The sequence below is a fragment of the Mytilus trossulus genome, chromosome 13 (assembly GCF_036588685.1).
Source record: "Mytilus trossulus isolate FHL-02 chromosome 13, PNRI_Mtr1.1.1.hap1, whole genome shotgun sequence".
Lineage (NCBI taxonomy): Eukaryota > Metazoa > Mollusca > Bivalvia > Mytilida > Mytilidae > Mytilus > Mytilus trossulus.
In genome coordinates this window covers 47,412,785-47,433,136 of record NC_086385.1, presented here as the reverse complement: position 1 = coordinate 47,433,136, position 20,352 = coordinate 47,412,785, and the positions used below count along the sequence as shown (strand labels likewise).

The following is a 20,352-nucleotide window of genomic DNA, read 5'->3' as shown; positions in this document are numbered from 1 at the left end:
AAATAACCAAAACCGGCAAATTTTCCTTATAATTACAAATTTAGGGGCAGCAACCCAACAACGGGTTCTCCGAATCATCTGAAAATTATTTCAGGGCAGATAGATCTTGACCTGATAAACAATTGTATCCCCATGTCAGAATTGCGCTAAATGCTTTGTTTTCAGAGATATAAGCAAAAATCTACATTTTACCACTATACTCTATTTTTAGCCATGGCGGCCATCTTGGTTGGTTGGCCGGGTTACCGGACACACTTTTTAAATTATATACCCAAATGATAATTGTGGCCAAGTTTGGTTTAATTTGGCCTAGTAGTTTTAGAGGAGAAGATTTTTGTAAAAGTTGACGACGACGGACGACGGACGCAAAGTAATGAGAAAAGCTGTATTGGCCGTTCGGGCCAATTGAGGTAGAAAGAAAGATGTAGAAATAACTTGATTCTTTGTTTCTTTTTCAATTTTCTTTTTTTTGTTTTTTTTTTTCTCATCGTCAACATTTTTTGCATTTAAACGAGTAGTTTTTTGTTTTGTATTTGATAGTAATTTATTACACCAGGGTTTTCGATATCACAATCTAATCAAAACATTTACTAAATTTTATCATCGGTATAAGGACATCATTCGTAAATATAGCTCAACATGCAGACTTCTTATGCGTTCAGGTATTTCACATATATTTTTTATGGAAATACTCTTTATAAAGCACAACAATATCAGTATTCACCTCAGAATCTAACAAAACCTTTAAATAGATTTATTTAGAAGGGATAGTATACTTACAATACTGTTGTCAGGTCATTAAAGATTGCATATTTTGGCGTTAATATGGATTCACTTATAAGGTCTTTGCATCGGAACTAAACACATTTCTTAAAAAAAACAGTTGTTGGCATGACACGGGTTATGTTCTTCTCATATATGTTATGATGGTATGATACTAAACCCCTAACGGGAAGCATTGTGTCGTATATTCATATGATGAAATCATAATCTTTCAATCAGTTTGATTGAAGTCTGGAGCTGGGATGTCAGCTAACTGCTAGTAGTCTGTTGTTATGCCCCACCTACAACAGTAGAGGGGCATCATGTTTTCTGGTCTGTGCGTCCGTTCGTTCGTTCGTCCGTTTGTCCGTCCGTTCGTCTGTCCCGCTTCAGGTTAAAGTTTTTGGTCAAGGTAGTTTTTGATGAAGTTGAAGTTCAATCGACTTCAAACTTTGTACACATGTTCCCTATGATAGGATCTTCCTAATTTTAATGCCAAATTAGAGCTTTTACCCCAATTGCACGGTCCATTGATCATAGAAAATGATAGTTGGAGTTGGGCATTCGTGTACTGGGGACACATTCTTGTTATTTATGTATTATTGTCATTTTGTTTATTTTCTTTAGTTACATTTTCTGACATCAGACTCGGATTTCTCTTGAACTGAATTTTAATGTGCGTATTTTTATGCGTTTATTTTTCTACATTGGCTAGAGGTATAGGGGAGCGTTGAGATCTCATAAATATGTTTAACCCTGCCGCATTTTTGCGCCTGTGACCGTTGTTAGTCTTGTATTATTTTAATTCTAGTTTCTTGTGTACAATTTGGAGTTTAGTATGGCATTCATTATCACTGAACTAGTATACCTTTGTTTAGGGGCCAGCTGAAGGACGCCTCCGGGTGCGGGAATTTCTCGCTACATTGAAGACCTGTTGGTGACCTTCTGCTGTTGTATTTTTCTATGGTCAGGTTCTTGTCTCTTTGACACATTCCCCATTTCCATTTTCAATTTTATTTGATCATTACGTGTTCTTCCATGAGAAATATAACATTGATGATTTTATGAGTTGAAACACTATTTTAACATATCCATAAACTTTAATAACATAATTGCATTATGGAGAACAACGCATTATTTCCTAATATATGGGTGGTAATAAACTGCGACAATAAGAATAAAAGTAGTAACACTGGATTTATTATGTTCAGTGGTAATCAAGGAATTTGAATCTAAAACCAGATTTTTATCACCTTTATTGTTTTGTTATGTTACAACTGAAGCGCGGCTCCGTAGTTTCAAATTTTAGCTCAACAATTGTTAAATGCTTGGCACGAGAATGTTAACGGATACTACATTAGTTATACGAAAATTGTCTGCTGTCTAAAATGCATATCTTGATATTTGTGTCGCTCGCAGAATCGGGATGTAAATCAGTTCAAGTTTATCAAATTGTTCGGACTCGAGCACCAATGAAGATTATCCAAAATCTAAAAGAATTATGAAAATCAAAATGCAACGTTTGCTGAAAAACACGAGTTGTACAGATTTTGAGAGCAAATTGTTATTTTTAACATCTTCAACATACATAATAACATATGCATTATTCGTATGCGCAGAAATCGGCATCGTATGGTGTTTCTCTCAATAGGGTACAACATGACAATATTTGAAAATAGTTTTCAGGTCAGAGTTAAGGTCGACTTATGTAAGCCATTCCGCCTGGAAATCCATAACCTTCATTGTTCTTTTCTCCGTAAATCCATAGTCCAAACTTCAAATCTAATTCATGGCGTATCTCATGGGCGCCGCCTTTTTTAATTTCTTTACTAAATGTTGCATAGTTGAATTCATTAATTGTCATGTTAAAAACTTCTGTTAAACTCAGCTTCTTATTGTCGATTTTAAATCCATTAAATAGGTCATTTAGTGATTTCACGTTTGTTACGCTATATGTAACACTTATGTAGCTGGTATATCCAGTTGGAACAGTGAAATTATAGTATGATTTGTAATGTTGAATTCCTGGTATGGTCATCATGTAGGCGTCATACTTAGGAATATCTTTCGGAAAACTAACAACCAGAACAGTCTCATTTGCATTTATGGTGGACAAGTGAGAATTGTCAAATTGATGAAAATTTTCTTTTTCGATATCAATTGAATATCCCCCGCTAAGCGTGGATATCTTTAATTCCGTAGCTTCATGACAGTAAACCCTTACAACACTATCGTTTCTTTTCGCAATCGTCGGAATAATGAATTCTTGGACGAGCTGGTTTACAGGTAATACCATTTCAATGAATGCATTACAATAGAAGTTATTTATAGCATTGCATTTGTTCCCGGAAACCACGCCGACTGGTTTGTTAGAAGTTACAATAGAACCAGACAAGTCATAAATATGAGATATTTGCAATGTTTGAAGTTTTGATAGAGTAATCGTCAGTGTTTCTCCATTTCCATACGATAAACTTTTATATTTGACATTCGTACTGCTTACTGGAATTCTAAACTTTATTTGGACTTCTGTATTGTCCTGCAAACTCACGACACCAAGCAAACTTTTCCTGAGTTCCTCATTTTTCGATGGTTTAAATGTTGGAACAATGTATTTGTCACCTAGAATAGTAGATGGGACCGCCAAATATCCGTCAACAGCGGTATCAGAAACAAAACCATATAGGACAAAGGGAATAGTAGAATTTACATGGATTGCGTCATTTGAAATGCCATCTTTTGTGAAGAGAGAATTGGGAAGGTCTACTGAATTAGTATCGGAAGTTAGATCAATAGTGCTGATTAGTCCAATCTTAGAATATACACTGACAGTTCCGCTTTCCGAAGCACGAATATATAGTCGAGGAACATTATCGCTTCTTGGAGGTTCTGTAAACATGATGACGTAATCAGAATATCCTTTATCTGCAAATAGGAATTTTTAAAATATATTCAACTTTGTACTTGCTTGGCTTTATAACGTTTTGATTTGAGCGCCACTGATGAGTCTTATGTAGACAAAATGCGCGTCTGGCGTACACACTTATAATCCTAGTACCTTTGATAACTATTAGCTTGCCATTGATCTTTGGAAGTTGCCGGCTTAACTTAATTATTATAGCATTTTCACAAAACAAAATATTCCTAAATAAATATTTGGTGTGTAACAATTCTATTACGCTTAGTGATATAACCGACGTTAATCACAATCAGTCGACAAAAGAATGAATTTAATTATTACATATATCAAGCATCAACCAATATAGCCATGATTGAGTAGGTGTGCTTTATTGATAAATTGCATCATTTAAGGTGTTAGACTTTGGTCAAGGGAGATAACTCTTTAATTCAGTGATGCGTTTGTAAAAGTCAAGTTTTATTAATGTATTTTAAGCATTTACCTGAAACAGATTGAAAATAATCAATGTATCCTAGAAGCTTAGAACGTATATATGAAAATGGCTGACACAAACGTACTGATGATTTCAAGAGTTATTTCCCTTAACCAAGGTCTACCACCTTAAAGAATTCATAATTATATTGAAGGAAAAGAGATGTTTCTGAATATTTTATAAAACATACATTGACAAATTGAGATGTATATTTAGCTTACGAATAGAGTATTAGAAATTTCAAGAATACAAAGAACTTTCATTGATAGTAGAGTCTTTGTGATCCCCTCATAATATTTCCTCAGCACTGTTACTATTTAAACAACTAGTGGTTCGTATTGAATTACGTGCATTTTCAACAATGGCCACTCTTTGACATTGTAGACTAGAACTTAATTCATGACAAAAATATCTTTTTTGTTAACTGTAGGTTGCTACTCATTTTTATTGTGTATTGTTTCTCTTTTGTCTGCCTTATGTTATGTAGAAAAACGTAAGAACTATTTAACGGCAATATCTCCTCTAGAAATCAGCGGACGATTTCTTCTATATTAATCTATTCGTTGATCTTATATTGCTAATCATTTTTACTGTTGACATTTTTTCTTTATAACTCATATAGGTACAAAAGAGGGACAAAAGGTATAAAATGGACAGTCAAAATTATAAGTCTAAAACAAACTGCCAACGCCATGGCTAAAAATGAAAAAGGCAAACAGACAAACAAGTACACATGACACAACATAGAAAACTAAAGAATAAACAACACGAACCCCACCAAAAACTAGGGGTGATCTCAGGTGCTCCGGAAGGGTAAGCAGATCCTGCTCCACATGTGGCACCCGTCGTGCTGCTTATGTGATATCAAATCCGGTAAATAGTCTAATTCGGTAGGTCACATTTATGAAAGGGAAGGGGATTGTAGTTTGAACAAAAATACCGATCTCCGAGGAAAATTGTAAACGGAAGGTCCCTAAGCAAAATCTAAACATTACACACGTCAAACGAATGGATAAAAACTGTCATAGTTCTGAGAGGTACAGGCTTTATTTTTTGTAGAAAAGGATGGGTTTAAGTTGGTTCTATATCAAGCTAAATTTTATATTGAGTTTGATATCTACACCATATGAAAGCCTGTGCATGCATATAAATATTTACCTTCACACTGTCGACCGAAATACCCGGATAAACATCCACAACTGTAACTGTCTCCTGTAACTTTACATGTCCCTTCATTTTGACAAGGATTGCTGTCACAAGCACTTACTGAAATTCAAAGTAAAGGCTTATGATGCTGTTTCATTTCTCACTAAATATAATTATTATATAGTTTGATAAGTAAATTGATTAGTATTAGGCAAATACTATTATCATCTATTACAAGCACTTACTGAAATTCAAAGTTGAATCTTACCATGTGATCATGCTGTTTCAATTCTCAATATATATTTCAGATATAAGAATGTAAATAAATAAGTATAAAGCAAATACTGAATTATCGTGTGCCATATTGACTGTTTTACGATGTTTGAAATGAAGTTCAAAGTCCTATGTGCTATAGCACACGAGAAATTAGTTTTCCATCGTAAATGACAAACGTTTTAAGTAGTAAGTGAACAAGTGTAGTGCTGTCAATTATTATCCGAGATTTTAACTGTTAATTTCTCTCAACGGTTTTTTGAATACATCATGAATAATATAAGCTGATTTTGACACCTATTCATGGTATTCTTTTAAAATACTTCTGATAAATTGGTTGCCCTAAATAGATAAGTGTCGAAAGTACTGAATTGAGTCAACAGTAGTATACAGACTATCACATCTTATAAATCAACTTAGATACAAATCAAAGTTAAAATCAAAAACTGTTAAAAACCATCTCCAGCTATGTATGTATATCCAGCCGTGCGAAATAATACTTAAGGTCATAAGAAACGAGTGACCGGTGAAAAATAATGTTCTTACAATTCTTGAACTAATGCATACAAACATAATAAACTTAGTCTTCTGTGCACGAATTTATTATTTTTTAAATGTCGTATAATCGTCAATTTTTTTTTCAGTCGGTCAGTGTTGTTGTGAAAATATGGCAGGTAATTAAAGTTCGTGTTTTGAAGCCGGAGTTTAACGATGGTCCCCTGTTTGTCTACATTCGACAAAAAATAAACAAAAAAGCATGGCAGAGAGCACGTGTTTAACATGTAAATTCAGATAATAGTTTATTTTAAGGACATCCATGCGTATTGTGATAACCGGATTTTTACGAGATGGGTCACACTGAGGTCACTTTGCATACGGAAAATATGTCGGGGGAATAGCTTGCTGGAAGGAAGCAATTAAAATAAAGTAAACTTCTTCTAAATATGAATAAATTAAAGAATTTTCTTCAGAAAAAAGTATCTGTACATAAGTTTTATAATGAAAACTATCCATTAAGTTATAAAAAACATATGCATTATTTTTTTTTAATTGAGGTCTCTTAATTATGACTTTAATCAAAATATCAACGTAGGATATTTACAAACGTTAATGTTACTATTAAACTTGCATGAGTTTTTTTCAGATACATGAAATAGTTCATCTTCTGTAAATGTTTTATAAACAAACTAAAATTAAACTAACTACTTATAATGTGTTTGGCTGTTTAAAAACATTTTGTTCAAATATGACAACGGATGTTTTCATTTTGTCGACATATTTATGACCCCATGTAATTCATTATCACTAGATTCAGATTCAGGGAACTACTTTTCAACTTTGATATATCTCAGTTCCAACTTTTATTTCATAAGTTTAATATTAATAAAAGGTAGGTTAATCGCAAAATAATTTTTGATATTCATATTAAAGCTTATCCATATTGACAGATGTTTCCAAAGCAAAGTACTCCTTCAAACAATTGTGTGAGCAAAATCTACGTAAATATACCTTTTATACATACTTATTTAATTAATTCACAATTTAAATAAGGTAAATGGTACTAAATGACAACAACACTTGACAACAAAAGACAGGTGAAAATACAGGAAAAAAGTAAAGTAACAAAAATACCGAACTCCACAGCAAATTCAAAACAGAAAGTCATTAATACAAAAGCTAAAGCACATCTAAAGAATGGAAAACAACTGTCATATTTCTGACTTGTTATAGGCGTTTCCTAATGGTATAGATCACGTATTCATGCCAGAACGGAAAGAACCTACATTAGAGTAATACATATTTAAAACAAAATAGATCCTACGCATATAGCTGCATCTTTATGAATATGTGACATATTTAGGTAGTTTTTGGTATCAAGGGAAAGCCTGGGGACTTTATATCACTGAAGAACCCTTGTTAGTTTCTTTTGAAAAATAAAAAAGTATATAAAAGGTATACAGTAGTGCAAATTTGCCCTGTTGTTCATATCCGAAATTACTGTTTTGTACTATCAAACTTCAGGGAAATGACTGTCACTTTATATGAACTTAAGACAAAAGTAGCAAATAATGCTTGAAACTGCAGAATTTAACATAGAAAGCAATGGGCTATCAATTATTGGTTTTGTACCTTATGAACAAAATGGTGGAATACACCTGGTCTTATACTAAACCTCTCACTTTTATGACAAGTGCTTAAAATTCCAACATTTTAACAACAATGTTTGAGCAAAACAAACAGACATAATGGAATGGATTGAGAATTGTCATTTGATCTCATACAACATCTTCTTATATATATCTGTAATAGGTAAATGCATCATAAATTGAGGTACAGCTTTAACATCGTAATATATTCCTAATCACAAAATATCAAGCTTGTCTTGTTAATCTTGACAGAGTGCATTACTATTTTTGTGAGTGCTTGGCCGTGATTTAGGTTACAACATAATTTGATGGTTATCAGATAGTATCTTCCTTGTACTTACTTTGACATTGACCACCAGAAAATCCTCTCGCGCATGTACAGCTGTATGTGTTTCCGGTAATATCACAGGTTCCACCGTTCAAGCATGGACTACTATCACAAGGGCCGACTGCAAAAAAAAATTATGTATTTTACCAGTTTAATTAAAGAATGAAAGAAAACGTTTTCTTCAAATTTCTACAATTATAAAGATAAGTTATTGAGAATGTTTCTCTTTTGACATTAAATTCTTTCCAAGTTCTTCTGTCTGACTTTTCCGTCAAGCTATGAGAAAATGAAATAAATCTTTGTTTTACGACAGCGATGTATTTGTTCTAAAAGTTACCATTAATGATAATAGTGTCTCCGGCATATATAAATTCATGCCTTTACAAAACAAAGAGAAGATACAAAGGGACCAAGGAAATAAGCATTCTTCGAAATAAACTAAATACAAACAAAATGGTGGCTACAAAGGTAACAACCGACGAAGAACACGAACCCACTTTAAACAGGGTTTGATCTCATGTGCACCTAAAAGGTGATACTCTGTAGTTGTAGCAAAATGCCAAATATACAAGGGGTTTAACTTTTTATGAAAATTTAAAGGAATGATGTTCCAAAGTAGTTTTAAAATTTTCAAAGTGAGTGTGAGGCCTTGTAAATACACCTGGGCATGGGCAGGGTTAAAAATTTAAAATAACAAATATACTGAACCCAATGAAACTTCACATCTGACAGTCTCTTATGAAATGGCAAAATCAAAAGGTCAAACACCCAAACGAATGGAAAACAACTGTCATACAAGTGTGATGTTTATCGCTTTTAAACCAGATTTAATCTGTTTTACATAAGAAAATGCCTGTACCAAGTCATGAATATGAGAGTGTTGGTCCATTCGTTTGATGTGTTTGTCCTTTTGATTTTGCCATTTGATTAAGGACTTTCCGTTTTGAATTTACCTCGGAGTTCAGTATTTTTGTGATTTAACTTTTTTCTTAATTGGTAGAGGCATTTTCTATAGCTTAACATCTAACATTATTTATTTTTCTACTAAAATTAAATTTTTTTAAGAAGGAAATGCAGTTAAAATAAAGTCAAGACATCGAAAAATTGTTAACTCCATTACTACAAAAAAAAATGATAAATTTCTAACGTTCGAGATCAGAAGCTAATACAAAATCTAAGACACTTATGTGAAATTGGCCTTACTTTCCGAAGAATACAGCCACATGAAATAATGTTATTATGGAACTGATATACACATAATACATACCATCACACTGGTCACCTGAAAATCCAGGATCACAGGTACATTTGTATTTATCTCCCTTTACTTGGCATAGTCCACCATTACTACATGGGTTGCTGTCGCATACACTCACTACAAACAAAAAGTTTGTTAGCTTTTATTAAATTTGGTTCGTGTCAATCGAACGAACATGAACAAAAAAGAAAAACACAAATACCAAACTCGAAGACGAATTCAAAAAGGGGAAAGTTTCTAAAAACTGACAAAATCAATTTACAAGGTAAAAACTGATTCATGCTGAACGAAAAGGATGAATCAGAATTTCAGGTCCTTAAATGCTCTTCTTTAAATTCCATGTCTAAATGGCCTGGGAGTTTTTACATTAAAATTCCTTTGTTTATAAATCTTTTTGAAATAGTTTACATAGAAGTGGATTCAATAAAAGTCCATGGAAAAATTGTAACAATGTTCCAAACACTCTTTCAATACTCAAATATCAAAAAAGTCATATTTACCTTCACATCTGGAACCTGAGTAACCAGGGCTGCATGTACAGGTAAAATTGTCTCCAATAGCTTTACACAGACCGCCATTAAAACATGGCTGGTTGCCGCATGAAGAACCTGCAAAAAAGAAATAACTTCAATTTAAAAAAAATTAATCGATTATAATCTCATAATTATTGACCCAATGATTTATATGAATCATAACGATTTCTGGTAATATGGAATATTCGTACGCAAATATGCATTACAATTTAAATAATAGGAATAAGGGTACTTCATTAAGGTTTATGTGGCCATTTAACTTTGTTTTGTTTCAAGCGTCACTGATCAGTCTTTTGTTTGCGTAGCTTCCATATGGCGTACAAAATGCTAATCCTAGTAACGAGGATGAGTTAATGAGTGCCACATGTGGAGCAGGATCTGCTTACCCTTCCCGAGCACCTGAGATCACCCTAGTTTTTGTTCGTGTTACTCAGTCTTTAGTTTTTTATGTTGTGTCTTCTGTACTATTATTTGTCTGTTTGTCTTTTTATTTCTAGCCATTGCGTTGTCAGTATATTTTCTATCTATGAGTTTGACTCTCCCTCTGGTATCGTTAGTCTCCCTTTTATAGACCCCATTATCTTTACAATATTAATATAAAAAAAATTGGCTACATACTAGTACATGTAGTAAGTAATAATTTCTAAACTGTACATTTGCAAGTTTTCAAGAAAAAAAAATCGAACTTGAATGACAGATTGATTGATGTTTGTTATTCGGTCAACGATAACATTTTTCATACAACGTCTTAGCATGGCCTCAGCAATTAAAAACAAGTGTACCGATAACCATCTTTGTGTACCTGAATTATAACTGATATTGGTTACAAAATTAAAAATTAAATTTGGAAAACAAACCTACCTTGCTGGAAGGCAGACGTTTCTGTTTTATTTTCTTCCTGTGATACTTTTCCTACAAAATCAGAAGAAAGGTAACATAAAAATAAGATGATGTGGTGACGTTGCGCACGATGTTCTCACGATACGATGTTACACAAAAAAAATGCGACGTCAAAAAGTGTTTCTGAAATTTTGACGTCGATTAATAAAATCAAATTTTGTAAGTTTCATTCGAGTATTTTGACATGTTGTTGGTTGATTCTGTCTCTTGTTTTTTATATGTCTTTTTATCATGAATTTCCTCAAGTTGTTGAAATTGATTTAGGAGATAACTGTATTGTATTTTAAGCTCCGACGGCATCAATTGGGGATTTGATGGTCGCAAATTAAGTTTACTGGCGACGCGTTAGCGGAGACAGTAAACGGGTATTTGCGACCATCAAATCCCCAATTGATGCCGTCGGAGCTTAAAATACAATATTGTTATCTCCATTCTAATGAAACTGTCAGGAAACAACGTTAAAACATGTATTTAAAATCTGTTATATGCCGTCCGCGCTTGCGCGTAAGTCCCATAGCATCAATTGTCAATTGATGCCATGTAAATAAGTGACGTTATCCAATCAAAATGAACGTTACAAACGTTGTTGCATTAGAATTAACAATCTTTACCCTTAATTCACCTTAAAAGGCTTGTCGTAAGTGATGGAGGAAGAAAAAGGGACGAAAGTATACGGTTTTCCATAAATAAATGAAACCAAAATTCTAGATGTGCAAACATTTAATCACAAGCTGCCTTAATGTCATGCTGCATACCATCTGTTATTGTAAATTTTCCATATTTTGATTCAAATAATAAAAATCTGACACTCTGCAAGAAAATCAAAACATGTTAACTCTTGATAAATTTGAAAGGAATAATATTTTTCTTGACACACACATTGTGGTAATACAACCCTTCAATCACTTGAACACCAGCTTGAAACTGTTTCCCCGAAAATTTAGTAAAATTTTCCTGCATGGGTCTTCCGTAAAAACTGCTAATATAATCCGGGTTGTATTAAGTCAATGAAATAGTTTTAATTGCTGTTGGCAATTGCAATTAGTCTTTCAGTAACCTCCGTTTCATGCACCAGTTTATCATGACGAAAAGGTGCAACTTCGCTAGTACAGTTATTAACTCCATTCTCACAGCTATAGCACGAATAGCAGGATAAGTCACGAACAAAAACATTTCGAGAACTTGTACTTTTAATTTAGTGAATGCACCTTACTGAAGGGATGACACTAAATTTATGATCTGTATCTATTTCGTGGAACTTCCTCAAAGTAAAGAAAAATTCGCCTTTTGACATTTTAACGACTGTTATGGTGTCTCCAGTTTATCTTTGTATAGATTGTCGAGTATAGGTCAGACTAGGTCGAGCATGGTTCAGGCTCGTATAAAATGGTTATAAGTACTGGTCGAGATCAAGTTCAGACTGTTATTAAGTATTGTTCATGCTACTGTCGAGTAATATCAAGTAAATTTCAGAACAATTCAAAATGATCGATTACAAATCAGAATAGTCGAGTACAGATACAGGCCATTTCAGACTTTTACTGGTTTGTAGTGAATCTTAATAGATTAAGTGTGAACCAAAGACCAGTTTTATGCTTAAACAATAAGCTTCAAGCAAAAGAAAAAAAACAACTACCCAACAGACAAGAGACACAAATTAATGATCTAGGAGTACTCAGATTTGTTTTAATCCTAGTTCAAAGCCAATTATAACTAATGAATTAACCAGAATGTTCCAGACTTTAAAAATATCTATCAGTACACATCCTTATCTTTTGTCTAATTCCTTTGACTGTTTACATGTTTCAATGGGATTTTGAATTAAGTAATGTCAGACAAAGGAATGTATCAGTTCGTTTTTGTAGAATGCAAATTATTTGGTCATGACTCCTCCGTGAATATCAACCCACTATCGGAGCACCTGATTTCACTACGGTAATGTAGTGGAGTTTGCCTCGTTCAATCTTTGTTTCGAATGCTGTTTTAAAAAATGTATTGTCATTTCATTGTTATTATTTTTGTTTGTGATGTTGTCTGATTTATTTATTTATTATCTTGATAACCACTTGGTATATTCTTTGTATGTTTTGGTATTGTCATAAGTTGTATCTAGACATGTATTTATACACTATAAACTAATATTAAATGCTTATCATAACCGTATATGGTTATGAAAATAGTTTTGTCAAAATATGCTTACTGTAACTTAATCATACACTAGTCATCAGTCACATAAGTACTACTAGATGACAATACAAACGATAAATGTTTATAACGATATAAGTGAGTAATATGTGTTCTTACCACTGGCTAAGACGGACAGGACCACTATTACCACTATACAAACAAACAAAAAAGTCTATAAAGAAAGGCAACAGTAGTATACCGCTGTTCAAAACTCAGAAATCCATGGGAAAAAACTAAATCAGGGTAACAAACTAAAACTGAGGGAAACGCATTAAATATAAGAGAACAACGACACATATAAAGCTATGTACAAACGTACCAAGCTATTTATAAAGCTATGTACAAACACGTATAAAGCTATTTACAAACGTACGTATAGTATGTGCCTACACAAACATCAAATGTCTAAAACGGTATGTGAGTAATATATATATTCTTACCACTGGCTAAGACGGACAGAACCACTATTGTGATTGTACAAACATCAAATGTCTACAAAGATATGTGAGTAATATATGTTCGTACCACTGGCTAGGACGGACAGAACCACTATTGTGATTAAAAAAAAAAAAAATGTCTACAAAGATATGTGAGTAATATATGTTCGTACTACTGGCTAAGACGGACAGAACGACTATCGTGATTAAAAAAACAACAAATGTCTACAAAGATATGCTAGTAATATATGTTCTTATCACTGGCTAAGACGGACAGAACGACTATTGTGATTATACCAACATCAAATGTCTAAAAAAAATATGTGAGTAATAAAAGTTCTTACCACTGGCTAAGACGGACAGAACCACTATTGTATTAATACAAACATCAAATGTCTAAAAAGATATGTGAGTAATATATCTTAGCACTCATTAATAAAAACAGAGAGAACCACAATTGCGATTGTAAACTAACAATCCTAGGCCAAGTGCCAAAGATAAAGTCTTCCATTCATAAGTGAGTAATATATGTTCTTACCACTGGCTAAGACGGGCAGAACCACTAGTGGGATGATACAAACAACAGATAACAGTCCTAAAGCTAAAGATAAAGTTCTTATCACTGGCTAAGACGGACAGAACCACGATTGCGATTATACAAACAACAGATAACAGTCCTAGTGCTAAAGATAAAATTCTTACCACTGGCTAAGACGGACAGAACCACAATTGCGATTATACAAACAACAGATAACAGTCCTAGTGCTAAAGATAAAATTCTTACCACTGGCTAAGACGGACAGAACCACGATTGCGATTATACAAACAACAGATAACAGTCCTAGTGCTAAAGATAAAATTCTTACCACTGGCTAAGACGGACAGAACCACGATTGCGATTATACAAACAACAGATAACAGTCCTAGTGCTAAAGATAAAATTCTTACCACTGGCTAAGACGGACAGAACCACGATTGCGATTATACAAACAACAGATAACAGTCCTAATGCTAAAGATAAAGTTCTTACCACTGGCTAAGACGGACAGAACCACGATTGCGATTATACAAACAAACGATAACAGTCCTAGTGCTAAAGATAAAGTCTTCCATTTTCTCCTATCCTTCAGAAGTGTCTGTGTTCCATAATCATCCTCCTCATTCACCAGTCTACTCATCTGAATATCATCACTGCCTTTATACACAGTGTTGTAGGAATCCATCTTGTCGCATCGAATTCCTTAACTTATGACATACTGACCAGAACATTAGTAAATATGTACTTATATCAAGTACTTTCGTCAACTAGTATCTACATCCGATGCTTAAGTGTCTAGTATAAGGTACTAGATATAGACATCTTGATTTTGTATCTTCATAAGAACCAAATGAATTTAATTGTCATGGTTTGACATCGTGTATCATAGGTTAATGTCCTACAGTACACACAAGTTTATTACAGTGACTGCTTGTGAATGTGAGTGTTTCACTCTGTAATATTTTTATAGATTCAGTGTTGTATAACTAGTATGAGTCTTGACAAGTTGTACATTAGAGTTTTCATCACTCTAAATCACTTGCAATTAGTTGGTTTAACTCAACGCCCTCAAAAGTTATTTTAATCAATTCAATTCAATGTTTTTATTAATTTTATATAATCCTGGTACATTTGATAACTATTTAGCAAATAATGCTCATCAGTACAAACATAATCTATATGCAAATACAAATATATCAAAAATAAATACATAAAACATACATAACTAACTAACTAATAAATGAATACATCCGAGAAGAATGATGATCTATATTAAAGATTGATTACGTATAACATGTCTGTTCTACGTTTAAATGCATGGAAAAGAAATTTACAAAGATTACATATGTCTCTTACATTTACTGTGCTCAACAACTACATAAGCTTAAATGACGATGAACGCTTAAAATAATATGGCTTAATATACTGTCTCCTTATTGCATTATAACAATCACACTGTAAAATGAAATGAAACTCTTCTTCTATTGTATTTAAAGTACAGAGGGTGCATTTCTTTCTCATCTATTAACACCGTGATATCGTTCTGTTTCAACAAAGACTTTCATGTATGTGGAGACAATCTTAATTTTCTCGTTAAATACACTCTAAAATTCACATGTGTAGGAAGGTAAAATTGTAAACAAACATTATTTACACAGTATCTATACAAAAAATCACTTTGGCGAGCCATCCAATAATTGATACAAGTAATGATTAGCTTGATCAAATATTCTAGTATTGATCAAATATTTAACAAATGAAACATGATATTTACCTCAAAAACATCAACACAAATAAACACCCAAAGTTCAACAACAGAAATTGTTTCTACTAGTATAACAATCACGTGTTTAAAACTACGTGAAACACTTTTTATATAAAAATTATAAAAGATCTGGATTCATCACAATCTATAAATAAAAAAAAGACATTATCATGAACATCACTTCGAGAAATGAGCATTGCTTGCATTCTTTTTACTCTAAACTAATGTTATATTACCATGCAAAATCACAAACTACAAAAAAAAATATTAAAAAAATATCAAACGGTATACTATGCAACTTTTACTGAAAGTAAAGGCTCAAAGTACATAAACCATGCCGTCATATACTCATGAATTGACGACTCGACAGCAACGTCAATAACAGGAGGAGAAACTACACAACATTTTAAAAGAAATACACTAAAAAGGTATCTATATTTAATCCGGCTTTTAACTGCATATAAATAAGCAATTGTGTTCGACTGCAATATAGAGGAAATGATTAAAACAACGAATGGCGAAGATGTATGTTGGATAGAGTCAGAAATGTCTTCCTATAAAGACCACATATGAACACCGCAAAGTGTTATCGCTAATTTTGTTATAAGAAATAGGAAGAAGATAGGCAAAAGATAATTGTCCTTATGTATACATCCATATAACAAAAAGCTGTCCAACTCATAAAATAGGCCAACTAAGTCCAAGTGAACATACTTTGATACCCAAATAGTTCTCTAGCATGTATATGAACTGAAAATTGGGTATATGGCGCTCGTATAGAAACGTGTACAGTTTTTTGTGATTGGTCAATCTCTTTCTTTGATTGTTTAGTTAAAATAAATACTCATTAAATTACAATTACTTTGTCATTTGTACGATTAAATTAAATTAATGATTACATCATTTCTGAAAGTATCTGATTAAATTAATGATTACATTTGCAAAGTAATCATGATTACATCTGATTACAATGAATTTAAAAAAAAACAGTTTGACTGATGTAAATGAGTAAAGTTAACGTTTAATATAACAATAGCATTTTTGTGAAAGGATTTTTTTTTATATATTATAACTTCAAACTTCATCTATTGAATAAACCACAAAAGTTCATGAACATTGTGTCACTGGTTATGACTTAATACACTTTAGCATCATTGATTTCTGAATTATTTTGACTTCCATTGAATAACATGAATAAGGTTGATAAAGAGTTTGGTGTTGATCTTCTGGCATCTTCCAGAATTTATATTTTTCTAAAGGTTAAGTTTCTGGAAGTTAAAAATAGGGCTGAAATTAAGTTATAATTTACTAGTTAAAAACTAAGTAAAATGGTAATCGAAATGTTTAAACAAATTGTTAACAAAATATGAATGCTTAAAATAATAGCATTTTACAGGTGTTGTCCAAATACATAACAAAATTTGTTTAATTTAAACAACATATTTATCCCACTTTGAATTTAGTATGTGCTAATTAGTTTATTTTTCACATTTCTGATTAATATTTTATAATACATGTATATATTGCCCTACAGTTATAATGTATTGGTAATTCAATAAAAACAAACCTTAATTGGTTTCTTCCTGTCAATTCATAGTTGTCAAAAATCACAATTTAAACAAAAGATTAAATTTCAAGGGTTTAAGAAAATTATTACCTGAATATAACAGTTATCATCAAATTTATCTGTTCATCTATAAATTTTGAATATATGTACAATATTTTTTACAAATTATGACTTTTGAATGCTGTAATAGTTTATTTTTTTTACTGGAGTATACAAATCAAAACTACATTAACATGTTTAAATATGTATCAAATATGATTTACAAAAAGACTCCTTTATAGACCATACACACTGTTTTAGATTTTGTTCATTGTAATCAGAATGTAATCAAAAAGTAATCAGGATTACAGGGCATTTTGAAAAGTAATTGATTAAATTAAATCACATGCAATCAGATTTTTGGCTGATTAATGATTACACTGATTACTTGAAAAATTACAGCTGATTAATGATTACAATTACAATTACCCCAAGGAGAATACTTGTATATGATGCATGACGAGTATATCATGCTGTGAAGAATATGGTTACCTTTCTGGAGCACCTATGAAAGATAAATTCATGTTTTATTTTGGTGGGGTTCGTATTGCTTAATTTTTTGTTCTCTTTCTTGTGTTTTGTGAATTATTGTTTATCTTTTAGTCTATTTCTATTTTATTATTGGTGGTGTTTGTTTATTTTCAACTGATGAGTTAAATGTCTCGTTTTTATCGTTTCTCTTTCATGATCTTTCATGAAGTCTCCTTAAAAATTTAATTGAAGTAGGCAGTATTTGTAAAATACCAGTAAATATTTAAGAATTGAATGCTTCTTTTTGTAACTTTATTGGGGTGTAAAAGCGTTGACCTAAGTCAACGCTTTTACAACCTTATGAAGTTACAAAAAGAAGCATTCAATACTTATAATTACATTTTTTAGTTAGGATCATGAAAACACGATTTACATCAAGTCTTTATTTAATTTACCTGTACATTTTTTTCAGGACTTCGTGTCATCATAAATGATAAGTTTTATTGTGTAATGCAATTGCTAAAGGAATAACACGCGATGTGCAGTTAGCCAATCAGAATAACTTATTATAATGAAACATACATCTAATGTAATTATTTAAAAATAACAGATCGCCGAATGCTTAACCATCAAACTGAATAATACAGTATGTTTTACATGTTACTTAATTTATAAGGTAACGGTGTGCAGAATCACATGTCACCTTAACCGGACATAATATTCTGACTTCTAGTCAAGCTGTCGTTACTGTTATTTCTCCACGTTACATGTTTTGTATTTTTATTGGGAGAAAGGGGGGGGGGGGGGGGGGGGCAGAGCAATATTTTATTATTACGTTTTTGGTATTGTCCGTCACGTGGCCAAACCCTCGACCTCCCTTTTAATAGTGATCACGAGACCTCTGAATCAGTTTTTTTTTTATCAAGAAAAGTATGTAGTCTACATATTTGTTCATTGCTCGTTTACAATTATTTATCATTGTAGACTATTCTTGTCCTTTTTGTGGGTTTTTTCTTCTTCTGTCATGTCTGTCATGGCGCTATCGATTGTCTTTACTTTGTTAGTTTGAAGATCTCTTTTAAATATCTTCCATCTCTAACTTCTTTTACTGTACTACATTTATTTATGGGAGTTAGCCTCTTAGAATTTGAAAAAATTCAAAACAAATACATTTATCCCATAAGAATGCGAAACCAATTATAAATATTTCAAAATAGCCACTCAAGATCAAGAATCGTCTTAAGTACATGTAAAGACACTTAAAATGATAAGTGTTGTGTTTAGCTGCTAAAATATGTCAATGTTATGATCTTCATTTTTGAATTTGAATTGCGCAGGAATGCGATTTTTTTATCTTTGTGATCTCTATTACAATAATGGGGAGTCGAAAGATACACTGTACAAGGATCATTCAAACTCATAAGTCGAAAAATTACCTGACAAGTCAACGCTTATAGGATGAACGGATCATATAAACCGGAGGGAAACTATGATACAAGCCCAAACGAAAAATATAAACGAGTCTAAATTGAAAACTTGCGTTGGATAAAAACCGCAATTTTTATACGTGTGCATATAAAACAAATTTCGTTGTAGAAGGGTCTTAAAACAGCACAAACAACATTTTCCAAAAGACCAAAAAAGCAATCGCTAATAGCAGTCAGCAGGGTCCAAGAACATCAGTTGTTCGACCTGTTAGTCAAATGCGTTTTGTTTAAATATACTTTTTCACTTTTTTGGTGTTTTATATATATAATTATATATATATAAAACATTATATCATAATATTTCAACAAACTTATGGATGGCGTCCGTATAATTAACGAGGGGGTGATTTCAACTTCACCACTTGAAATTATTGGTGTAATAGCTTCCTTTTGAACAACAACCCTCTGTAAAGGAAATCGTGATAGAAAAATACAATATCGTATCAACTGGCAGATATATACTTCGTGTGCAGATTTTTATGGAATTACATAGAAAAGGAAAGTTCACAATTGAGAAGGTGAAATCATCTCTTTTTTTTAATAAAAATGTACATGATATATATAAAAGACGTTGTGGTATGATTGTCCATGAGACAACTCATCACAAGAGACCAAATGACACACAAATTAACAACTGTATGTCACCGTGCGGCCTTCAATAAAAAACATAAACCGAAGAACTTGAGACAACAAAACTAAATGATTCAATAAAAGAATAACAAACAGTCTACAAAATACTACACTGACAGAAAAAACATGTTTGAGCAAAATAAACCCTTCAGATATGTCCTATTTTCGGTGCAAAATATAGTTAGCATGCATTTTGTGTCCGGGGATACATGGACACGTATGTATGTAACTATATAAACAGATAAACAATCAATGTCTAATGAATCCTTAATTGTGTGAACTCGACCGTACGGCCAAATTATTCTCTCACACACTGTGTTGCTCTCTTCAAGAATAAATACAACTCGTTCGGTTATTTTTCATTTTTAGGAAAAGAAAACGTCGTGATTTTTTCGTTATATACAAGTTCAACCAATGTGGGTTGATCTGTGACAAAAATATTTGATACCGATAAACTAAATCATAAAAGTGGCCTAACAAAAGAGAGGCTAA

At 32.3% G+C, this 20,352-nt stretch overlaps 1 protein-coding gene across 1 annotated transcript in view; it reads right to left on the bottom strand.

Annotated features, from left to right (window-relative positions):
* Nucleotides 1-14,759, bottom strand: part of LOC134695521 (protein crumbs-like) — a 57,876-nt gene extending 43,117 nt beyond the window's left edge. The window contains exons 1-4 of the mRNA XM_063556801.1: nucleotides 14,394-14,759; nucleotides 10,701-10,751; nucleotides 9,807-9,914; nucleotides 9,316-9,423 (exon numbers count right to left, since the gene is read on the bottom strand). Of these exons, the coding sequence (XP_063412871.1) occupies nucleotides 9,316-9,423; nucleotides 9,807-9,914; nucleotides 10,701-10,751; nucleotides 14,394-14,586 (460 nt within the window). The 5' untranslated portion in view covers nucleotides 14,587-14,759. The remainder of the gene's footprint in view (nucleotides 1-9,315; nucleotides 9,424-9,806; nucleotides 9,915-10,700; nucleotides 10,752-14,393) is intronic.
* Nucleotides 14,760-20,352: the final 5,593 nt, after the last annotated feature.